Source organism: Hesperophylax consimilis, chromosome 5 (assembly GCF_061612785.1).
Source record: "Hesperophylax consimilis isolate HC1 chromosome 5, BYU_Hcon_1.0, whole genome shotgun sequence".
In the NCBI taxonomy this organism is placed as follows: domain Eukaryota; kingdom Metazoa; phylum Arthropoda; class Insecta; order Trichoptera; family Limnephilidae; genus Hesperophylax; species Hesperophylax consimilis.
In genome coordinates this window covers 5,951,930-5,975,517 of record NC_142840.1, presented here as the reverse complement: position 1 = coordinate 5,975,517, position 23,588 = coordinate 5,951,930, and the positions used below count along the sequence as shown (strand labels likewise).

At 35.5% G+C, this 23,588-nt stretch overlaps 1 protein-coding gene across 2 annotated transcripts in view; it reads left to right on the top strand.

Moving 5' to 3' along the window:
- Ten-a (Teneurin-a transmembrane protein) overlaps positions 1-23,588 on the top strand; it is a 140,751-nt gene that overhangs the window by 111,344 nt on the left and 5,819 nt on the right. Inside the window, exons 8-17 of one of the 2 annotated variants that reach the window (XM_089631552.1) lie at positions 1,268-1,414; positions 1,692-1,899; positions 3,513-3,539; positions 14,903-15,022; positions 16,040-16,204; positions 20,827-21,010; positions 21,098-21,759; positions 21,866-22,101; positions 22,235-22,984; positions 23,131-23,534. In XM_089631552.1, coding sequence (XP_089487678.1) covers positions 1,268-1,414; positions 1,692-1,899; positions 3,513-3,539; positions 14,903-15,022; positions 16,040-16,204; positions 20,827-21,010; positions 21,098-21,759; positions 21,866-22,101; positions 22,235-22,984; positions 23,131-23,534 — 2,903 coding nt within the window. The remainder of the gene's footprint in view (positions 1-1,267; positions 1,415-1,691; positions 1,900-3,512; positions 3,540-14,902; positions 15,023-16,039; positions 16,205-20,826; positions 21,011-21,097; positions 21,760-21,865; positions 22,102-22,234; positions 22,985-23,130; positions 23,535-23,588) is intronic. The other variant, XM_089631553.1, reaches the window with a different exon arrangement.

The window sequence follows — 23,588 nt, the reverse complement described above, 5'->3', positions numbered from 1 at the left end:
CCTTTGAAATCCGTAAGACAAATCCTAACATTTGCATTGCTTTACTGGTTATATTATTAATATGTTTAATGCATGTTAATTTAGTGGCAAGGGTTATACCAAGGTCTCTTATTTCATCAACAGATACTAAAGGGTGATTATTGAGAAAGTAGGTGAACAACAATTGTTTTTTTTCTGTGGAATCTCATAAGTTGACATTTTTTTACATTAATAATAATAATAATAATAATAAGAATTTATTCCAGAATGTATGCAGGGGTAGTGCAATGCAATACATTCCATATTTGAAATAATATACATAATAAGTAATAAAAATAATAATAAGGTTGGTAATAACATAGGTGAGAGTTAATGAATTAATTAATTAATAACATATTAAGAGTTAATTTGTTTTTAAGACACAAATCGTAAAAGCTATTAATATTAGATTGAAGTGTTAGACAGTCCTCGATATTGCCAATAATTCTATATATCTTCATATCATCAGCGAACATTAGAATGAGAACACGAACACGAACAGAATATGCTTGGTTCCTACCGGTATGTTATTTGTCCATTTCCTACTTTTCCGTAACCATCGCCTTGCTGGAAAACTGTTTGAATTTGGAACAATTGCAAAAAATTCGAGGGCGGATGTTTTGAAAATAGAAGAAAGATTCGAACAAGTCGTAGGTGTCGTTCGTGTACATAATATCGTTTTGTAGTAAATAGAAGGAATTTGACTATCTTGAAAGTACATAATATCGTTTTAAGTACTCATTCGTTTGTTGTGGCGATAATTACCTCGAAGTATCGCGGTGGAACTCATTATATTGTAGTTGTGTCGAATGCTTCTTCGCAAATATACAGTAGTAAGTGATTGGTCAACCCGTTTTCCCTCCATAATTTGTTCTTTCTTACACATACTATCACCCAATTCCAGCAATCACCATTTCGTTTCAAGAATTTACAGTCCGTTACAAGTGCAACTGAAGATGTAAGCAGTTTCGGATGCAACAATTAATATTGTCTACATTTATGTTTTACAGTTGACCGATTTGGCATTGTAAAAAAATACGTAATATGGATAGCATTCCAAAAGAAAACAGCAAGATGGAAAGTTATTGTAGAACACTTATTACACATCCGCTATCATTACAAAATATGAAGACAAAAGGTACACAGTGTGATCAAGGAAGTTACATGATCATCAGTTAAAACTAAACTCATGTTTTTTTCGTAGAGTGACTGGTACATTTTCTAACCTCTAATGTTTGTTGGTTTCCAGCTGGCTGTGAGAACGGGTGCTCCCGCCACGGGCAATGCAGTCTTGAAGCTGGGGAGTATGCATGTGTTTGCGCTAGGGGGTGGGCAGGCAGTGATTGCTCCATCCCCCTTGAGATGGAGTGCTCAGATAAAGTCGACAACGACCATGGTAAGATTCTGCCTTAAAATATTCAAAATTAAAACGAAATTGAGACAGAAATCTTTTCGAGAAGTGAAATAGCAGACGCACAAAATCGAGGAATCAACATGAAATACAACTTTCTAGGAGATCGTGAACAACCTTGAACAAAGTATAAATTTAAAGTTTTGTGTTTTATTTTCTGTTAAATTTGATGCTTTTTTCATTGTCATCATGACTTAATTGCAAGGCTGATATTAAAGTTAAATTGCACTTGTTCATTTCGTGCATCGTTTCATGGTGACAGATGGTACTGCCGACTGCTCCGACGCCGAGTGTTGCTCTCGGGATGCGTGCAAGGATGACATCATGTGCCTCGCTTCCAACGATCCGGCCGATGTCCTTCTCAGGAAACAGCCTCCTTCAGTCACCGCGTCCTTCTATCAGAGGGTCAAGTTCCTCATTGAAGAGAACTCGGTCCAGTCCTACGCCCATATGGATGAGTATTCCGAAAGGTAGGTGATCCCTCATACCACCTAGATGACTTATCGAATAGCGCTTTCATTATGTTATATCCGACTTTTGGTTGGCCTACTGATCTTTTGTAGAGTTTCTCTACCTGTACTGCATCTAGGTGAATAGTGTCAATTAACTTGTTTTATTTAACCAGGTGTTTTGACTAATATACCGAATCGACCATAATTCTATTAACATTTTGTAATTATTTTTACTAACGAAGTACGTTGTATTGTTTTTTGTTATTTTGATTTAACCATACTTTTTTAGTTTTATCTCCAATCATCTATTAAAAAACATAGTTTTAATAATTAGCCGGTCAGCCATGTGTTCTTCAACCACTTGAATCGGATAAAAGGCAATGTTTGTTTTCCTTAAGTCCAGTGTTTAATTTTAAGTGAAATCTAGGACTAGAGCTCTGTGCGGTCCTGGCCCAAAGGCCGCGACTCCTCAACACCTGTCTCTTCCCTTCTCCTCACCTATCCCCTCTCGGACCTGCTGCAAATGACTGAGCAGGCTTGATACCAATGGGATATCCGTGCTTTTTTCTGAAAGCAGGTAGCGCGCTTTCCATGCAATGGGCTTTGGGCAATGGCACTGTCCAGGTTCAGGTCCAGATCCAGGTCCAGATCCTGGTACCAGGCCCACTGCATGGACAGCGCGAGATGCCCTCTCTTTATGACGCTGCTTGCAGCCGCTTTAGCCCCTTGCTCAATGCTCGGGTCCGAGATGTTTGTGTATTGTCTAATGTTATCCCTTGTGTGCGTCTAACCATGTTGTCTGTCTCACCTCTCTGTTTCACACACCACATTTTAAATGAGAAAGCATTCACGCGTCTGTCCCTCTCTCTCACACCGGAAGGAGAATGACGGGAAGATTCGAGTTGTATTTAACCGAGAAAGAAATTACGCTTGCACGCACTTTCCGCTGTCAAAAGTTATTTTTGTTACATTTTTGTTTCCTTGAGTTCAGTACTATTGTTTGTATCGTTTATTATATTATACTAGAAAAGAGTTTCCGTTAAATTTAATCTCAATAAGGGTTTGTTAGCTCAAGTTAGAATAAACATAGGTTGGGCAAATTGGTTTGACACGGGACTTGGCGGACACAAGCCAGTGGCGGACTCCCGTAACTTCGCGGTTCCGACGTTATAATAAATATATAGCCTTAGCCACATTACTGCGAGTTTTTGTCATATCTTTCGTGTGATTATTTGTATTTGTGCCGTCCATAGTAATTTGCTACTTGTGTCTGTCATGAGCTTGTACAGTAAAATATATATTTCACCAATAATCCAGTAACAACCTCCATCCCGTATATACTTTATTCACTTGTGTTTGTTTATTTGGTTTTGATAACATATTATGTAATAACATGGCGTGGCGAGTGAGCGGTGAGCGTGGAGGCGAGAGCGTGGTGTGCGAAGAGCGAGTGCGTGATGTGTGTGATGCCGAGTGCGTGCTCGAGAGCGTGGCGCGTGCATTCCCGGAGCGTGCAGCGTGGTGCGTGGTGCGTGGTGCAGCGGAGAGGATCGGAGGCTGTAGCTATATGTGTAGTAATCTGTCCTGTCTTTCTGTGCCCCCGTGCCGCCGTGTCCCCGTGCTACTCCTAGCGAGTTCTGGAATTCCTTTACACCGTGGTAAGTCGCCGCCAAACCCCCGTATCCGTTACGACATCTATCTGTTTGTAATCGTCTTATGTATGTGTTGCTACCTCATTTTCATATCTTTTTGTTTTCCTCTCGGCCGGCCCCAGAGGCCCAGCTTGGAAGCTTTTCATTGTCCCCTCATTCCCTTTCGTTCGATGTATCTTTATTTTTCTTATTTTGGTATGTGTATGTAACAGTATGTGTATGTCTCGCATTAGTTAATCGTAATTCTTTATCTACTCGTTACCTCACACCCCTACACACATAGCCACCCCCGACCCGTGCTCCCTGTCCTTTCCCCTCCCGTCCTTTCAATCTCCCGCCCCCCTGCTCCCAGCACCCGCACCCCGCAGCTCTGTATTCATCCCTCATTATCTGTATCGCTCCATCTCATTATTTGTCTTGTCCACTGTGCTTCGACTTGTGACATACCTACCTAAACCCACACAACACACCCACACACACACACAAATACACACGGTGCGGGGGTGGCGCCCCCCACCACCGCCTCCCCCGACTCTATTGCGGGAAACATGAAACTTTTAAAGCGGAAATTTAATCACTCCGGCCTGCATAATAATTATGATGGCAAAGCTTGCTCGTCGGCGGACGTAAAGGCTCCGAACATGTCCGTGGGTCCAAATGCTCCAAACGCAGTCTCTGAAAGAAGTTCTTTGACAGCGAAATAGAAACCGAAGAAAGCCTCAAAGACCATAATGATGGAAACGTTGGTGTGAGACTGAAAATCTCTCGCATAGAGCATTAAGACACAGAACCTCTCTGACATCACCAACACAGAATCCATGGGAACTCGATACTCATTTAGAAAATCACACTCAACAGAAAATAAAAGTTTTATTAAATTTAAAACGAGAGTCAAAAACATAAAGTTATAGAAAAGGAGTTCCTTATAACCAACGCGAAGCAAGATAACTTCCAATAAACAAATGGAAGATAAATATACAATACGGTGAAGAGAGTAAGGTGTATACTCGTTACTCCTTTGTTACCCTTGTCTGCGTCTCATTGTTTATCTGTTACCCTCCCCCCTCCCGCCCCGCCCCGCCATTTTGTGTTTACCCAACCTCCTCCCCAGGACCGCCAACCCCTCCAGCCGACTAATTTCTTCTATTAGCAGCTTGCTGCATTGACCCTCTAGAAACAAACAATTATTCTAAAAGAACATCCTGATTGTTTGCACTTTCAACGTTATTCAATTATCTAATTTTAAGACGACTAGGGTATATTGTCACTTCAACAGATTGCTTCATAAAGGACTGAACCATTGTAAATGCGACTTAGTTGTCAAGACTGAAAATTATTTGTGTAAAAAAATTCAGTAAATATTATTAAAAAAATCTGTCAATATTCAAATTTACGATGGTACAGTGTAATCATAGAAAAGCTCTGTTCAAACATCAATTTATATCACGTTTTTCAGTGAAGTTTGCCTTCCCATGCTGTTTGTTTTTTTCCGTCTCCCCTTAATGAACAAAACAACAATATTTATTATTGTTAATAAAAAATAAGCTCCATCTTTGTGGCTATCAATATTAATAATTACACAACATTATGTGCGGAAAAAAAGATCCATATTGGTAATGCAAATGGTGTTATAATTTTTTTTCCTATTTAAACAGCGCTTGTGGTAATAATTTTAATTGTAACGGATTATTCAAATACGAATTTATTTGCACAAATTAAACAAAAAGCATTTAACGAATATTATATATAGTTTGGTTAACAAATAGATGAAATGAGTTGCAAAATTTTACCTCATTAATGTGCTATTAAATAAATGTTTTAATAATTCCATATTATGTATTTGAATGATTTAAAATATTTCATCAAGATTGCTGCCATCAAAAAAATTGTAAATATAAGCCTGGTTTTGGCCGACACTTTATTTCTATAGTACCATTCCATGTCCATGACCATACAACTAGATTTCAAAGAAGTAATTTGCAGATGTCTAATGCATGTTTAAAGGACATAGTACAGCCTTTGCATGCATCATGTTGATTCCATTCATCTAAATATGTACATTGTAAAATGTTTTTTGTGAAATGTAAAATATTTACTATGTTTTTTTTTTTAAATAGACGATTTAAATAGGCAAAATAACTCTGTGATTGAAAACCGTATTTGTGTTCACGTAACCGGAAAACCTGTGTTGATAACCGGACCACGACCGGAAAATGATTGTGGAAAATACTTACTCCACTGCATTGCAAGTCCCCTCATTCCCAATTTCTGCAGATTTATAACAAGTTTCTCATTAACTCTTTAAGTTTTTAAGTAAAAAAATTTACATGTTATTTTTTAAGATAATTTATATTTGTTTTGCCGAAACTTTCATTACATAAAATTATTAAAAACACGTTTTGTTCTGTTATTTAATATGTTAGGCATGACAAAAATTCACAGTGTATCTTTAAATGCAACTAAAGCATTTTTCGAGATAGTTTTGCTGTATTTCAAACGAGTCGTGTTTTATTAAATATTTTCACCATTTTTGCTTAGTTATCATCGTTTTTTTAATATTAGCGCGCTCCCTCCAACATTCTTATTTACATATCTCCCTTTCAAACCATCTCAACATATCAGCTTTCTACGAGGCCTTAAAACTAGTTCACTGTTAACTCTCCGTGGTAATTTCAGACAGATTTGTCAGCAAGATAAAAAATAGTAATAAGTCTACAATCTGCAATATTTCAATAATGCTTTTGGAAACAGTCGCCATTTGCCGTCACTTCGAATTGCTCGAATCATTTTGAAGTTAAGATCGTTCTTGATTTAATTTGTCTCATCTGTTCCTTACTCAATTTAGAAGTAACTTCATTGATCATTAGGCAATAATAAAAAAATTACATTTAATTAAAAGACAAATAACTTTGTTAACATCACTCTATTTTGATACACATTAAACATGTTTCGTGGACGATGTTCACTTCTTCAAGAATAACTGTATATCTTCTGAAGAAATGGACATCGTCGTGAAACGTCTGATCGTGTATCAAAATAAAGTGACGTAAACAAAGTTATTTTTCTTTTAATTAAATTAATAATGCCATCATAAAGTTCATTACTTCGACAAAAAAAATAACACTGAAAAAATGTTTATGAGTAAAAGAAAATAATTGAGGTCGGATTACAGCAGTCTATTATTACTATTTATTGGGTTTATCCACATGAGTAAGGTATACTCGTACATATATGTATATTCTACTATGCCTGTTTCACTATACCTATCCTGTGTCCATAAAGGCAAGTTCACAAATATTTCATTGTAACCACAATTTCGATAAGTACATTTCAAAAATATTTCACAAAATTTTTATTGTTATTGGAAACCAATTTTGATGTATTAGCAGAAAGGTATCGAATTTGCAATGAAAATTTGAAATGTGTTTGAACACAGTACAAATAAGGTCCTTGGGCAAGTACGTAATCGAATTACGAACAAGTGGTCAATTAAATTATTTTTGTCTGGTTTAATCTTCACGAGGAATATTGAGAAAGGGACCCTTAGCTATTTTCGTTATTTTAGAAGGAAGAAAATTACATGAGATGAAAGAGATGTCACGGAGGTCCCAGGAAGACATGGTCAAGTGAACAATCAGGTCATGAATGAATAAGTGTGGTCATGTGAACAATCAGGTCATGAGTGAATAAGTGTGGTCATGTGAACAATCAGGTCATGAGTGAATAAGTGTGGTCATGTGAACAATCAGGTCATGAGTGAATAAGTGTGGTCATGTGAACAATCAGGTCATGAGTGAATAAGTGTGGTCATGTGAACAATCAGGTCATGAGTGAATAAGTGTGGTCACGAAAAAAGTGAGAAGTGTGCATCAGAAGCGAGTTGTGATGGTCAGATAGTTAGTAATAATTAGGCCCCCATAAGCCCGATAAAGTATTTAGTTCTGTTCGGACTTTTGCCCTTTGCTTTAAAAATGAAGGTGGAGAAGTACAAATAACGATGATGCCTTTAGTTAACTGAAATAATTATGCGTTGTCCGAAAAAATAATGCCACTTTAAGGATAACTTATGTTTAAAAAAAATAATTGATTAAAGTTAACGAAGTTTGAATTTGAATATAAAATTATAGCTGAGCGATTATCGTTCGATACAGGACGAAGAAATAGTACCTACATCTGATCAGGCCAGAATACGTAGACCCCATCTATGTAATCTCCAAAATATTATGTTATGTCAATACTCTATACTATCGCACCCATTGTTATTTTGACTCTAGACATCGTGTGCTGGTTATTGAGGACTTAAATTAGTAATAATTTTCTAATTCTCCAATACAATGCCACAAATCGAATCTTGTAGGTAAATAATGGTAGATGTCGCCTGTGTTGTCATTTGCTGGCACACTACGGATTTCAAACCAAAAATGCTAATTTCGTGATTACCTGTTTCAATTAACAAACGATTTCTGATTAATTCCGTGTCCGTGAACCACTTACAATACCGTCGATCTCAACACGATTCGGCCGCTTTGATTAAAATAATCGTTGACAATCTCGCCGAATATCAAATACGACCCAACAAAACAAATTTAGGCAATAGGGCCTATTATAGCCTATACCCAGTCCTCCAGACCCGGGCAGTAGGTAGGTACTACTTGACAAACCGCCAAAACGGAGATTTTCGCTTTCGGCAAACAACTTAGACCCGTCTCGACAAGCGTGGTCGAAGTCGGCTCTCATTATCGTGTCAAATGTCACCGGATGAAATTCAATTTCTTGCTGACAGCGTGTCCGTTCTATACACACCCATACAGCGGCATCGGTCTCCAAGGGGGACGGGCACTGTAAACAGATCTATATACACCCGGTACGCAGCCTAGGTACCGGGTACCAGATACTGGTGATCAACCCTTCCGCCCCTACTCTAGATGTAAAGCTCAGATTCTTGGAAGGTTGATAAAATACCCCACGCCTTATAAAAGAAAATAATGAATTCTGGGTAGGTTCGAGGCTTCTTTCTCTTTAACCAGTAGCTACTACCCGGCTTCGCCTGACATACAGCGCTATTTTTCTAATTATATGGAACTATTAAAAGACATATTTATCTTGCTTTTAAACACTTGTATGGATAGTTTAATTTAGTAGTCTTTGCGGACTGAAAATGATTTCACTAACTTAAAAAATCCAGACCAAAAATCTACACAGATTTCTGCTTTATGGTTAGGATTAATTATGTAATTTTTTTAATATATTCCAGGTTAAATAGTAAAGATCACTGAAGGATGTACTGTCTGATAAAATCATTTGTTTACTATCAACGAGTCTGGAAACAGTTGCCCTTGTTTATCAAATGATAAACACAAGAATCTGTTTACGTGGGGGAAGATTAAAAACCTAGCTGGTTTTTCCATTTTTAGGCGGTAATAAAACAAACATCCTTCCAAACACCAATTTAAATAAATAAATCTAACAGTATTTATTTATCACTCAAACGATAGCTTCTAAATGGCGCATACGTAAAAAAATATAATGGTTTTCCATTGTAAATATTAATAAAAACATTAACAGCAATATTTAACGAGGAGGGCGCGAGACAACACCCCGCTCCGCTCCTCGGCAGTTTTAACCAAAGGGCGGATTTACCCGTCATTTGCAGAAATTAGGTAAATCAGTTTACCAAATGACTACTCAGCCCGGAGTGGGTCGCGGTGTTTAATATTTTAACCTCCGGCTTTAAGATTCGCAGTTGAAATTTTGCGTTCTTTTAGATTTTAATAGAATTTTGGGAGGCTGTCATTCATCTTAGCAACACACGAGATTCGATTAATTTTTAATGAGGGTAAGATCAAATCAGGAAGTAGACTTTTTGCGGAAATTGGACCGATCAATCAATGTCTTATGGTTATTTTTGTATATTTAAAATCAATCTAATCATAACATTACAGATTTTGGAGATCATAACGCAGTTACAAATTCCCCAGCATTCTGTTGGCAATTTTTAGTTGGGATCTGATTTATTTAGTTTTAAATATACCTCCTTGCAGTAGGTACTGTTATTCGGCGAGTTTCAAAGTGTTTCTGAAAGCCATTTCATCAACTGAAAATTTTCGGAATCCAGTTGTCTTCCCTAATTCGCACTTGTTCCTGAAAAAAAATTACTTTGTGGCGTAACATTCTTACTAGGTATATCACATACATCTTGTGGTTAACACAAGTTTATGTGTTATACACGTTGTCCGGAAACTAGTGAAACTTGTGAATCTACAACACAGAACTCAAAAAAAATTGATCGGACCATTTAATTTTTTTTTTGTCGAACTTTATTCCATTTTTTTCAAAAATAAATGGTTACAAAACTTTTGAAGCCGGGCCTACACTTCGATTCATTTTAAAATACAGTAAACAGGAGGCGACCAATTTTCAAATGTGACCTAAACATTCTTCAATAAAACCTCAATAAAAACAAAATTATACTGCAAAATCGGCTCCAATTGTAAAGAAGTTTCCTGCTTGTATGAATAGTTTCCGGACACCATGTATTACAGTTAACTTTTAAATTAATAAAATATTTTTCTGAAATGATTTTAAGATGTGTGCTGGAATCATAAATACATTTTTTAAATAATTTATACAAGTTCATCGTCTTTTTGCGTCCGAATCAACAAAAATCAAACTTCAGCGAACTCTGGTTTGTGTAATGTACCTAGGTATTAACGTCTCTGTAACTACATCATCGTGAGACTTTTATTCTGTAACAATTGTTACGATCTCTACATAAAGAGACGTCCAGCTAGTGAATAAGTGTTTGTATCCGGCGTCTTCTTCTAGCTAAGTGACAATCACCAAACAGGTTGCCATTATTGTCACAGGTGCTGTTATTGGCCGGGAGCAAAGTACTTCGACTGCACTTAACAAAGCTGCATCATTATATTTAGTTTCCAGAGTTTTTTGATAACAATATCCACTTTTTGCTGTATGGATAAGCCAGAAAAAGACATGGCTAAATTTGCCTACAAATCTGGAAAGGGATTTTGTTTCTGGATGATTCTCCTTGGGTGATCATCTTGTATGTATCATCTTGGATCAAGCTATGGTCTATTTCTAAATCAACCACCACATTTGTTCCTTGCTTTTCATCTTGCTACTCGCAAACGTTTGATCTATTTATGTAGTTATCTACTTAAATACGATTGTAAGATGTATGCCGAATAATTTTTGATGACGATATTATTTACATATAATATTATACTAAATATAGATTTTGTCAAGACTGTCTTAGAATATTACTATCGACTAATTTATTATATTGAATATTACATCGATTAAACGACGCGTTATCGTTCTTATGATCAATTAGCGTACCATATCATTCTATCAATCATGTTTTTGTGTGTTTTTTAAATGCTTAGTAAAACTGCCCGATGTGCTGTGTGAAGTCGCACTTTTCTCGGTAAATTTTTCTACAATCCAATAACAGTATTTTGTCATCGCATTTTCAGTTCCGAAGTTGTGGGCAATACCTACTTAGAAAGTATAATAGTACCTGCACAGTCCGTGAAAATCTACACAGATGAAATTTAGAAATATTATAGTGTAATTGACAATTTTTTTAATCCCAAGAACATTAGTATCCCGTTTAAACCTCAATCGACAGGCAGTAATTGTAGGCAATACGTTCAAAGTGTAATAGTACCTACCTATTTACGTATAAAGGGTAGTTAAGTATTCCCCAGCTTCGGAAAACAAACATGGGCGGCACTTTCCCGAATCCTGTTCCCGTTGCGAACTTCCCCCGTCGGATCAAAGGGCCCTGTAATTTAGTCTCGACGGGGTAGCGACCTGCTTTAAACAGCCCGTCGATTATCGGTTGTTACGCCCTTGTCTAAGTCAAGAGATTTACAGTCAAGTTAATAACGTCTGCCGTTAGATGGCGTTACGTGTTTTATGTAACGAACTTAATCCTCAAAGGAACGGAATCTTTGCTTTATGGCGAGTTTTGTTTCGTTATTTTAAGATTAAAATTTAATTATTGTAATAAACGGTAATTTAAATATTATCAAGACAGATATTCACAAATAATCATAGACATCCAAATTAATAAACAAGTCAATCGGGGAAATGGGAGCAAATCAACTTGTAAGGAGCGCGGGAGATGGCGTGACCGTCACCCCTTTCGGTGATTTGTCAATAAATTAATCTGACAGTATACAGGTAACTTGCATTGTAATATAACCATTCGGTCCTCGAAAATAAAATATGAGAATATCTAGTTCGGTGGTCAATGTACGACTGATGTCATAGCTTATTCAAAACATTCTTGAACTCTCCTGGTGCCAAAAATACGGTGACGTGGTTTACCTCATGCTCGTTGAACAATACCCAGATTTCACGTTAGGACAAGTCTATTAATTTAATGACATGGAAGTAATAGATTTTCTTACCCAAATACTTAGCCAGTCAATTCGATCGTATGAATAAGCAAATTGCTTGAGCTGGCGTAATGAAATTGGTACAGTTTTTTCTGCCTATTCAACTTTTCATCTCACAGCGTCACTTGCACATGAGCTGTGGAACTTTGAAAAATCAATATAACTGTACAATTTTGTTTTGTATGTTTCATGTTTTTCAGTAAGTTACGTAAGTTGCGTACTTGAAGCGTAATGACACTTAACTGCGCCATATAAATTCCATGTTATTATTATTATTAAGGATAATAAGTATTGATGCATGGTGGAAAAACTGACTTATCTGCATATAAAAAAATGGTTTCTTTAATGTAATGATAGAAAGCTTATTTATTTTGCTTGGCTTATAACTTTTATAAATTTGGGTTATAAATTTGTCTTTCAGTATAGGTTCTCGATTTCTGTTATTAATTGGAAAATATTAAACACGGCCCTAATAGGTATTCGTTAAAGGTCAACCAACTTTTTATGTTTATGTTACACCTTCCAAGAGCCGCCCTGTATATACGGCGTAAAGACAGGCTAACTATAATGTACCTTACTAGATCGCCATCATGTTTGCATTACATGTAAATAATACGTATTGTTATTCAATTATATTTTTGTTCGTAGAATAGTAAAAGATTATCTTTCAAAGCATGTTTTTCTCAACATATCATATTTTAATATGTTTGCATGATCCCACGAAGATTTGACAAAAAAACGTTAAAAAATAAATTGCTATTATTATATAACCACCTTAAGTTTATTTTTTAACAAAAGAAACAATTTTCCTACACGTTTTTTTATTGAAGTGAGAACCCAACCAAATCCAGCAAACTTATCGAAATATTATTATAATGGTTAGTTTTTGGAGTTTTGTACCGTCGTATACTTCGTCCTTTTATTGAGCCAATTTTTCGGATAGCCCTTTAGCCTCATCATCATGGCAATGGGAAGATAGAAAGAGGAGTAATCGTAATATAGAAATAAACAAATGAATGTAAGACTTCTGACCATTAACATACAAAATCATGCCTATTTTTTTAATTCACACATGTGCTGATATTGAAAAATAAATCTTTAAATTTTAACAACTCATTTTCTGATAATATCTTGATGCATGCGTTTTATCTTTTCAATTGAACGGTAAACTTTGTTATTTTTTTACTTGTAGGAACTAACCAATATAATATTTATGACAGTCTTATTGATTAATGTATTGCTTAATAATCAGCTTTCTAACCCTACATTCTTAAATTTTGCTTAATTAACTATAATTATGATTATAACTATAAAACGATATTAACAGGTGGTATTTGGTTGCATCTAGTAAATTAAATAAAGGTAAGGTTGGTCTTATGAATAACATTTTTATTTTTTATTCTGGCTTCAAATATATAATTATTTTTAGGTGATGTTTCACAATATGGGCCGATATTTCAGTATTTTTTAATAATGGTATAAGTCGGCTTATCTTGTAGCCATGAAACGATTTGATGAACGTAAATATCTCTCAATCCAAGATTAAGCTCGCAATGCAACTGAAATTCCGGCCCTGTGAGCACTTATATAATAAAATCTGCATTATTTTAAGTCCATAAAATACTAAATAAGTGGATGCAGATAATATTTCTAAGAAGGATTGTGTTATTATGTGAAAAGGTACAGAATAAAATACAATTTGAATAGTTTTGTCTGTTGAAAGTGCAAGCAAGTTATTCTTTTTAAAACAAAATTGTTTTTAAAAGAAACAAGCAGATAATATGTTTAATTGTTTCTGTGAGCCTTCTAAAATTATAAGGGTTCGTCTATTTTATTTTACGACCAATTTTAAACTTGTCCAATTTATGCCTTGTCTGTTCAAAAATACGTTTTGATTCAAATGTAACATTGAGATATAATAATTACAACAAAATTGGAGAGTTCTTTCTTGTCTATTTATTACTTGATAGAAGATTTAATTGAATAATGTATTTAAAATGTGCGGTTATCTTTCTTCTAAATCCTTTTCTTCATACCTCCCTGACAAGGAAAAAAATATATACTTCGTAGAACAAAATAAAACTACAATATTTCAAGTTTATTTGAAATTTGTATAAAAATGTATTATACTTATAGTCTCTGGAAATGTGTATTTCGTACTTATGCAAGAAATATACTTCTATTTGCTACTGAAACAAATATATTTCATGTTTATGCTACAAACATTATACTTCTTTTTGCTGCTGGAAAAGTATTATTCAAACTTATACAAAAAAATATACCTCTTTTTGCCACTGGAAAAGAATGTTCCATACAAAATTGCTTCTACATTTCCTACCTTGTTGCCAGATATGGAAAGTGCATGACATCTTTTATCATTTCAAAGATTACGCTACTATATTGTAAAGGAGTGCTCATATTTTAGTCCTGTATCAATATTCGCGATAAGAATGTTATGTGTTTAGAAAAATATATTTAATTTTAATTCCTGAAAATAATCATTTTGCAAATCCTTAAAAAGTTAATGATGATTTTGCAGCTTTCAACTTTTTAGATTTATGAGATAACAATAAAATACTAAATTCCACATTTGATTCTTTCGAAATATATATGTACCTAACGAAAAATGGTATCATTGAACTTTGATTTTGTTACCACATACGGCTTTGTTAAAATACAACAGAAAATGGCTTTGTTTTCAAAGAATCAAATAACTCGTAGTGACTTTTGAATGAGCTTCGCAAGACATTTATTGATATTTCATTAATCTAAGCACATTTAAACTAAGCATGTCACAAATTTTATAAGTAAAATCCCATTTTCAGTTTCTGTAATAATTGATTCAGAGTAGTTTTCTTTTTTATCTTCAGATAGTAATTTTTTTCAACCTGTCATGTGTTGAAAATTTCTCAATTGTATTTTAATAAATCTGTCACATTTTAGCCGAGTTTCTGTGATGAGGGGACAAGTATTGTCCTCTCAGGGCCTTGGAATAGTCGGCATCAGGGTTTCGGTGGACCGAGACGCAAGATTTGGATTCACATTGACGAGACAAGGAGGATGGTAAGTTCAAAATGCAATCCTAATTCATGAATACCTTTTAACTTGTACGTCTAATAATTCTAGCAATCTATGTTCGTAATTTAAATACGCTTTACATTTGATGCATGAATTATTCACAGTTTTAAAACTGTTGTGTGCTGTGTGTACCTAGGTACTAGAATATTAAGGACGGGTTGTTACACAGAATTTGAACAATTCATCAAATTTCAAAGTTGATTTTCAAGTTCAGTGAAGGTTGTATTCAAGTTCTATTATTGTATCATTATTGGCCAGTTGTTTCACAAAACTAAAATAACTAACTAATATAACTTGAATAGAACCTTCACAGAACTTGGAAATCAACTTTGAAATTAGATGAATTTTTCAAATTCTGTGAAACCACTCGTCCTAAGGTTTTGTCATTAGTTTCATCAAATTAAAAATAGTAAAGAAACTGCCGGGAAATATATAATTTTCAAAATTTAAATTGAAATTCAAATTTAAATTGCTAAATTTATTGAGTTGATATTGAATATCCTTATACACCGTGTCCTGAAGCTCCTAGTACAAGCGGGAAACTGGTGAATCTAAATCACATGAAGAACTCAAAAAAATCTTTTTAAAAGAGTTAAAAAACTTTTTTAAACCTCTAGTACACTTTGGCCGCTGATATTAACCCCTCAAATTTGACCTAAAAAATTCCAACTGAGGATTCGATTTACTCCAAACGAAAGCTTAAATCAAAAAGTTATACCACAAAATCAACTCCAAATTGTAGATTCACCAGTTTCCCGCTTTCACTGCGAGTTTCTGGACACCGTGTATTTAGAGAATAATTCTCTTCCTATAAACCTCATCTCCAGAATCTATATTGATTTGTAAATAATTCTGTCAACATCTTCACAAACAAACTAAAAAAAAAAATATGATCCATTTTATAAGTTACAGCTAAAACTATTAATAAAAAAATAGCTGATTGGAAGAAATATTGAATTATTTCAGCGATATTAGTTTTTTACATGAATTTATCTCATCCAGGTTTGACGTTCTTGTAAACGGAGGCGGGGCTGTAACTCTTCAGTTCTCACGATCGCCTTTCCGACCACTGACCAGGACTGTATTTGTGCCATGGAACCAGATTGTTGTACTGCCTCCAGTCTACATGCAACTCAGTAATGAAGATGAACCTAAATCAGATCCAGGGTAACTATTATGTACATTACAGATATGATTTGAAATTTTCATGGCCAAGAGTATTACAATGAATCATTTTTGGGTATTATGCCATGTTGTACATCCTCTTTCTTTATCCAACATTTCAGAAAGCTTTTCAGTGCCCATCATTAGTAGTCCAGTCAGTGGGGAGTTTTACCTTGCAAAAGGTTAGGTAGTAGCGATTTTGTGATATGTTGTTAAGATTGGGACTCTAAGGAAAAAAAAAAGTTTTCGACCTTGGGAGGGTCGAGCTCGACCCGCCATCTTGGATTGAAGGTGCCAAAATTTGTTTTTTTCAAAATAATTATAAAGTGGTCGTTTTTACAACCAAATTGTTGAAGGCAAACTTAAAGACAACTAAATTACCTACATTTTTTTAAAAGAGTTTTTTTTGTAAGTCTAATAGGTAACGAGTTGCAGTGGCGGAAATGTGAATATTTTTCTAAAAAATTATGAAATCCCCAACTTTGTAATTTTTTCGGGTTATTCATTACATAATTATAATAATTTTGTTAACTCATTTCCACACCACCATGAGGTAGAGAACATGGCGCATTTTTTATTGTGGTATGCCCAATAGGTCTACTCCACAGATATATCAGCGATGGGAGATTTCGAAATTATGTTACATTACTATGAATTATGTTACTATAAATTATGTTACTTAATAACAGTCTTCATCATCAATGTCATCATCTAACTCATTGCCTGTGATACTGAGATTCTGGGCTTCCATTGACAAAATCTCTTCTTCTTCGTCCTCGACATCGATGTGAACCTCTGGCGAATTTCGGCATGTTTGACCATTACAGCACCCACATACAATAGAACACTTCAATCCAGCTTTCCTGCAGCTACATGCAACGCCACATCCTTTTTTACAATTGCATGAAATAAATTTTAATAAAGTCTCGGGTGCTGGTTTCTTTGTCATTCTTACTGGAACAAGCTCGTTGGTGTCACGTTTCCAGCCCCAGTTTTCTGGATTTTTTTGGATTCCATACCATTTTTGGACTTGATGGTACGTTCTAAATGCATGGTACCGTTCAGCGTCGTTCGTTGGTGGCAAAGAGCAAGATTGAATTTGCTTTTTGTTGTCGACTTTGCGAAACGTTTGTAGCGGACTTCTTCCAAGGTTTCCTTATCCATGTCACCCCCGTAAAAAGCAACAAGAAAGCGTGTTCCTGCAACTGCTATGTCTTCTGGTGTTGCATCATGTTGTTTGGAGATTCATATCATGGCATTGAGTCTTGTGTCGTTTTGCACAAGCGAACAAAATTTTGTTTTTCCTTGGTTGAAGAAGGACGATGTTGTATCGCAGCCGCTAAAGGCACGAAGAAACAGAATATTCTCAGCCGCCTCTTTGTATTTCGCACTATTCGCGGAATACAGTCTATCAAAAGTTTTGCCTCTTCCGGGTTTGCGAAGATATATACTACTTTTGGGTGGTGCTAATGCTGTCAGCAGAACTAGGAGATCGACGTCTTCGCCAATAATGAAAACATCGTCATATGATGAACACAAGGAAATCGCAGTATTAACAATCAACTCATCAGCATGCTTAACTGTAAAATCATCCTGTATAAATTGCTTTGTAAGCATCGAAATCAAACGGACTTTGTTATTTTCATTGGCTAAAAATCGTTCTTGTGAAACTTGAACTGGCATTGTTTCATCGAAAAGAACATCTGCAGACATGTGCTTCTTCGATCGGTGAAGTCTTTCTGCGGTTTTCGTATTTTTTTCACCATCATCAAGCGGATATCCATCGAAAATAATGACTGCATGTGATCCATAGTGATTTCTTACATAGTGAACGTACTTCTCGCAAATTGACAAAAAATAATCATTCCGATTCCATACAACTTTATGTAAAAGATATCCTCCATCAACAACATTAATTTAGCTACCTTCAAGTTGCACGCCTGGAAGTTGTTCGAAAACCATAAAATGATGATTTCGTACCTTTGCGCATTCCTTCTTCAGTGAAAAGCGACAAAGGAAATGGGGCGAGTTCGAATTTAAGGAAATCCTTCAATTCTTCGTCGGATTTCTTCACAATACACATTCTCTGGAATAACATTAGCGGGTTGATGGAAATAGTTGTTTCGCCGACCTTGATGCTGCTGTTGACTGCTACTAATGGAATAACTTTGTCCTTAAATTTTATAGATTCAAAATTTTCAGACGTGGTAACCATGTTCGACATCCTCTCGGTATCTATTTCTCTGGATAAATGACAATTAATCGTTAAAATGATATTGTATAATATGTTCGTACAAATTTTATCAAGAAAATTGGAGTTTTACAATTTTTTGTCAACATTTTCTTCTTTCAACCGCTGTAACTCGTTACCTATTAGACTTACAAAAAAAAATTCTCTTCAAAAAATGTAGGTAATTTAGTTGTCTTTAAGTTTGTCTTCAACAATTTGGTTGAAAAATCAACCACTTCATAATTATTTTGAAAAAACCAAATTTTGGCACCTTCAATCCAAGATGGCGGGTCGAGCTCGACCCCCCCAAGGTCGAAAACTTTTTTTTTTCTTTAGAGTCCCAATCTTAACAATATATGTGAAAATCGCTACTACCTAACCTTTTGCAAGGTGGAGCCCTTTTTTATCCCCCACTGACTGGACTATAGGGCGGATGTGTAGATTATGATGAATTAATAGGGGTGATTGTGGTGTTCCACATTACATCTCACAAAATTGTTTATCTGAGATATTCAGCTATCTATAATTCACTCCATAAGATTTTTTTATCCGTGATTCAGTTATTTTACTCATCAGAATGCTGTTTATCTGTTATTTACAGATATATCACACTGCAAATACAAGACTATCACAATTCTAAAAACTTCAAACTGAGTTAATGAATGTTTTCTAAAATCTTTGCAAATTGCTCAACAGTCCCATCCACTTTACAGAAATTAAATTTGACACATTAGGTGCGTAAAGCGTATGTGGCTTTAGTATAGGTACAACATTTTTTTAATAAAGAAGATTATCCTTTAGGGTTTAACTTTCGTTACTGTGCTCAAGGAAATTGTGTTAAATAGCCTTTTTCTGATTTTATAATTACAGTGCGATACATATACACTTTACACTTAATTTCAGATAATATGTTTGTTTACCTGTTACATACAACTATAATTACAAGTTCGTGCAACCACTCATCACAAATTTGTTTATCTGAATTTATTACATTTATCAATTATATGTCACATGACATAAAAAATCTGGTGGATATGGCTGTGTGTGAATAATATCTTATGAGTAGTAATAATTCTGTTTGCACTTATGTTTGCATATATGTAAATCCTCGTAAGATAATCGCATTCAGCCATATCTGTATCATTATTAATTTTATGTGACATATAATTAATATATTACCCCCAATGACGTTACAACAATATATATAGAAGCGCCGTAGAAATCTCAAAATTGCATTAAAAAAGGACCAAAAGGGTCGTTTTTGATGAGAAAAATATTTGATTAGGTGGCAAACACTAGTAAAAGCCAAGAAATAAGATTTCATTATAAATAGACACAAATTATTTTATTAATTTAAAAAATACAATTATTTCTATTGTTTCATCAAGATTATCAGCGCCATTAGAGAAAGAGAAATAGCTAAATATGAATATAACAGCCTAATAGCCGTAGGTCGTCTCATACAGTATTTCGTGTTCGTCTTATAGTGTAAGCGAGTAAGCGTTATCTTAGTTACACCCGTGATGTAGAATGTAGTATTTAACTCAAATACGAAAACGCCACCCGCTATCATTTATTTCATTCATACCTACATATTCTTTTAATGTCTATCTTTGTCACACGTGAACATAAAAGTGTTTCTTAGATACCACATTTTGTCTTGAGATTGTGAAACAATAACGTGCCTAGATGTATTATAACAACATTGATTACACCTCAAAAAATTGTTCATCTGTCACAATATACATTGATATATTTATTCTATGGTCACACACAGCCAAATCCACAAGATTATTTTTAGGTGACATAGTCACAATATTACATATTATACAGAGTTATTCAAAATGATGGACTCAATTTCGTATATTGCACACTGCGATCTAATGACAAACATGAAGTAAATTACATTTGATAATATTAACAATTAAGTTAACAAATACAGTATGTTAAAATAATATATTATATCACATTAAAATGTTCAATATGACCCCCGTTGACTGTACGGCACACGAAACAGACACTTTGTTTTAAATTATATTACCACCTTAAAAGATTGATCTTATTCCTACTTTTGGCAATCGACCATTATAATAATAGTATTGTTTACATGGAAGATACGCTTGGTTTCACTGAACTAGGTATAGTGGACATACAAGATAGCTGTTCACATAGCTATTTCATTCAAACACACCTATTCTTTGAAGGGCCATCCTTTTCATAAGGGATGTTACATTCGTTGTTTGTTAGTATAAATATAACTTCTCCTGTATATTTATAATGGGTGTAATAAAACGTACCTCCAATTTAGAATAAAAAAAAGAATGCATAGGTATGTATGATAGTATTACTCATGTAATATAGAACATGTGAGTGAACTGGAAATATTGTTTTTTAGATCCACACCGAACCGCAGCATAGCCATGGGCTTCCCTGGATTGTCATCGTCAATATTCACTCGAGGAACTGAAGCTTGCTTAGCTCATGACCACGAACTCCTTTCTCCAAGATTGGCCGGAACATGGGCTCCTCACACTGTTGGAGGTCAACCGGGAAGGAGTCTTATCTTTGCTGAAACACAGGTATGAGACTCGACAATTAAGATATAATCCCGTACTTGGAAGAGACTATAGCTCTAATCGATCTGAATTAATAATATTTGTTTTTAGATTGTTCAAGAATCAATCCCTATTCCTGGATCGGACCTGCATCTTATGTACCAATCCTCACAAGCAGCTGGATATTTAAGTACGGTGCATATGAAACTCACTCATGATGTCATCCCACCAACACTCACCCATGTTCACGTTAGAGTGGAGATTGAAGGATCTCTTCACGTTAAGACATATGAAGCTGATCCAAATCTTACACACACATTTGCTTGGAACAAGAGGAATGTTTACAAACAGAAGGTATACGGAGTTGCTCAAGCTAAGATATCCATAGGCTATCAACACAGCAGTTGCCGTGAGCCCGTTTGGGATACGCAAACTGCAACTCTTCAAGGATGTGATGTAGATATTTCTGATATTGGAGGGTGGGGACTGGATATCCATCACCACTATAACTTCCATGAAGGCATTCTTCAAAAGGGAGACGGCTCAACTCTGCATCTAAAGCAGTATCCTCGTACTGTCCAAGTTCTGATGGGAACTGGCTTCCAAAGACCACTTCTGTGCCCTGATCATTGCAATGGCAAGGCTAAAGACGCCAGACTACTAACTCCAGTTGCCCTGGCTTCTGGACCTGATGGTAGTTTGTATGTGGGAGATTTCAACTTCATTAGAAGAATTACACCAGAAGGAACAGTGCACACCGTTTTGCAATTAAGGTTAGTTTATATTCATATTATTAATCATCGAAACAAGAAAACTATAACTTGCAAGTGACAAAATATAAAATAAATTTCGGTCTAACCAATATTTTTCTAATTCCAGCGCTACTCAAGTATCTTACCAATACTACCTTTGCATGTCACCGGCTGATGGTCATCTGTATGTGTCTGATCCTGAGAAACACCAAATCCTCAGAGTTCTATCATTGGATGCTGTAAGAGACCCTAACATTAACGTTGAACCTGTGGTCGGAAATGGAGAGAGGTGCATTCCAGGAGACGAAACCAACTGCGGTGATGAATCTCCAGCTATTAGAGCTAAACTGTCTCATCCTAAAGGCAAGTACAAAAAAATATTAAAAAAACTACCTTCATTCAGTACTATACATATAAAGAATGATCAAAATGGACAATTTTATATTTGTTGTCTCGTTTTTGTATAATATTTTGTATAATATTGTTATCTTTTTAGGACTAGCCATCGCCGCTGATAAAACCATGTACATCGCTGATGGCACCAATATCAGAGCTGTGGATCCCAAAGGAATCATTCACACTCTGGTGGGTCACCATGGGCACCACAACCACTGGAGCCCCGCCCCCTGCAGTGGCGCTATCCCTGCCCACCAAGCACAACTACAATGGCCAACAGGGCTCTCCCTGTCCCCTCTAGATGGAGCACTACATTTCATTGATGACAGACTTGTACTGAAACTCACCCCAGACATGAAGGTGAAAGTAGTTGCAGGAACTCCTCTCCATTGTCACAGAAACCTGAACAATGAAATCGGAGCTATCGACAAGAACGAAAACACTAACGGAACCATTGTGAACAATGTTAAACCAGAAAACATCTTGGGCACCGTTCTGTCATTGGCTTTCGCCCCAACTGGTGAACTTTACATAGCAGATGCCGATTCTAGAAAAGTCAACGCCATCAAGTGTGTTGATACTTCAGGAAAGATAACATTGTTCGCAGGAAAACAACAATTCAAATTGAAGGATTCTGCCTGTGAATGTAATTCCAGTTCTTCAACAACGATCAACCCCCAGGCGCATGGTGCCCCGGAGCAGATTAACCCCAACTGCCCTTGCACTCCTAATTACTACGGAGAAGAAACCACCAGCAATGCAGAAACCTTGCTTTCTTCCAATGCCAAATTCCAGTCCATATCCGCTCTGTCAGTCTCTCCCGACGGTGTTCTCAATGTTGCTGATCAAGGTAAATATTATTTTACGGTTAAAGTTCTGTTATATGGTTAAATTTTAAAATGTGCAAATTATTTAAAATACAACAGAAACATTTCTCCAGGATAAATTTATTATATAATAATCTCAATTTATTAATTATCGTCGTTATGATTTCAGGTTCACTGCATATATTGGCGCTCAAACATTATCTGCCAAGCCACGATGAAAGTGGAGAGTTCCACATTCCTTACCCACCAACATCAGAAATATACGTCTTCAATAGATACGGACAACACGTTGCGACAAAGGATTTAGCATCTGCCAAAACCAGATATTCCTTCTTGTACTCTAAAAATACTAGCTTCGGAAAACTATCTACCGTTACTGATGCTTCAGGAAATAAAATACAGTTCCTCAGGGATTACAGTAATTTGGTTAGCTCCATCGAAAATACTCAAGACCATAAATCTGAATTGAAAATGTCTGGTGTAGGCTTCCTAACCAAATTGACAGAAAAGGGAAGATCGGAAATAGAATTGGATTACGACAGCAACTCTGGATTATTGAACAGCAAATCTGGGGTATGTTCACTAAATGTATCTTAGTAAATCAGTATAATTATTAACAATTATCAT